This window comes from Manacus vitellinus, unplaced genomic scaffold, assembly GCF_001715985.3.
Source record: "Manacus vitellinus isolate BGI_N305 unplaced genomic scaffold, ASM171598v3 scaffold_177_pilon, whole genome shotgun sequence".
NCBI classification, from domain to species: Eukaryota; Metazoa; Chordata; class Aves; order Passeriformes; family Pipridae; genus Manacus; species Manacus vitellinus.
In genome coordinates, this window is record NW_021939239.1 from 14,879 (window position 1) to 16,169 (window position 1,291).

At 64.1% G+C, this 1,291-nt stretch overlaps 1 protein-coding gene across 1 annotated transcript in view; it reads right to left on the reverse strand.

Moving 5' to 3' along the window:
- Window positions 1-6: 6 nt before the first annotated feature.
- ASPDH (aspartate dehydrogenase domain containing) overlaps window positions 7-1,291 on the reverse strand; it is a 16,243-nt gene continuing 14,958 nt past the window's right edge. The window contains exons 2-5 of the mRNA XM_029958870.1: window positions 1,174-1,284; window positions 797-1,029; window positions 352-503; window positions 7-186 (exon numbers count right to left, since the gene is read on the reverse strand). Of these exons, the coding sequence (XP_029814730.1) occupies window positions 149-186; window positions 352-503; window positions 797-1,029; window positions 1,174-1,284 (534 nt within the window). The 3' untranslated portion in view covers window positions 7-148. The remainder of the gene's footprint in view (window positions 187-351; window positions 504-796; window positions 1,030-1,173; window positions 1,285-1,291) is intronic.

The following is a 1,291-nucleotide window of genomic DNA, read 5'->3' on the forward strand; positions in this document are numbered from 1 at the left end:
TGACAAGAAGGGTGGCGTCATTGTGGGGTGTGGGGGAGGTTTTAATGTCGCCAAAAGATCCCCAGTTGTCCCCAAAGGGTCCCAAAGGGTCGTCTGGGGGTTTTTGGGGGGTCCTTAGGGGGTCCCGGCTCGTCACGGTCCTGAGGGCTCAGCAGAGACGGACACACCCACTGTGTCCGGTGCAGGCTGGGGTGGGGGGCAGAGAGTGACATTGGGGTCATTAGTGGGGATTGGGGACATTGAGGACATGGGGGGGATTGGGGACATTGGGGTGACTGAGGACATTAGGAGGATTAGGGACACTGGGGACACAAAAGTGACATTGGGGACATTGGGGACAGTGGCACCCACCCTGCAGGGAGCTCCAGAAGGAGCCCAGGGTGGCACTGCCGGTGACAGCACCGGGTCCTGCCGGGTTCCGGCGGATGCTGGTGACGCTCAGGCACCGCCCCTTGTCTCCAACCGATGTCACCTCCACCTCCACCACGTGCCAGTCGGGGACACTGCGGGGACACCGGGACACACAGGGGACAAGGAGGGGACAGGGAGAGGGTGGCACTGGGGCTGACATTGGGGGGACATTGAGGGGACATTGAGGGGACAGTGGGGACACTCAGGGGACAAGGAGGGGACAAGGAGAGGGAGGCATTGGGGGGGACAAGGAGGGGATGAGGGGACAATGAGGGGACAACAAGGACACTCGGGGGTGGCACTAGGATGTCACCATGGGAGGTCACAGGGGGAGGTGACACCAATCAGTGACAGAGGGGGAGGTGACAGGGGGTAGGTGACACACCTGGGGTCGGCCACCAGGCAGGCGGTGACGCCGTCGAAGCCCAGCCCTGGCGCCGCCACGGCCGCTGCTGCCATCGTGTTGACATTGTTGGGGGCGAGGGGACAGAGGGGCCGCAGGGGACCCTCGTACAGGACCGTCCTCGTCCCTGAGGCCACCGCAGCTGCCACCCGCTCCCGGAGCCACCCCTGCGCCCGGAAACTCTGCGGGGACTTGGTCATTGTCACCTTCAGGGCCTGAGGGACAGTAGGGGGGACACCAAGGTCATTGTCACCTTCAGGGACAATGGGGGTGACACCACAGTCATTGTCACCTTCAGGGTCTGTGGGGACAAGGGGGGGGACACCAAGGTCATTGTGAGTGTCCCCAGTGTCACTCACAGCCAATGTCCCCTCCTGGTCCATCCTGGCAATGTCCCCGCACCCCCACAGGGCCCCCCTGGGGACATACAGGGTGTGGCCCCCCTGTGTTGCCGCCTCCCGGAGCCGCCGCTCAGTC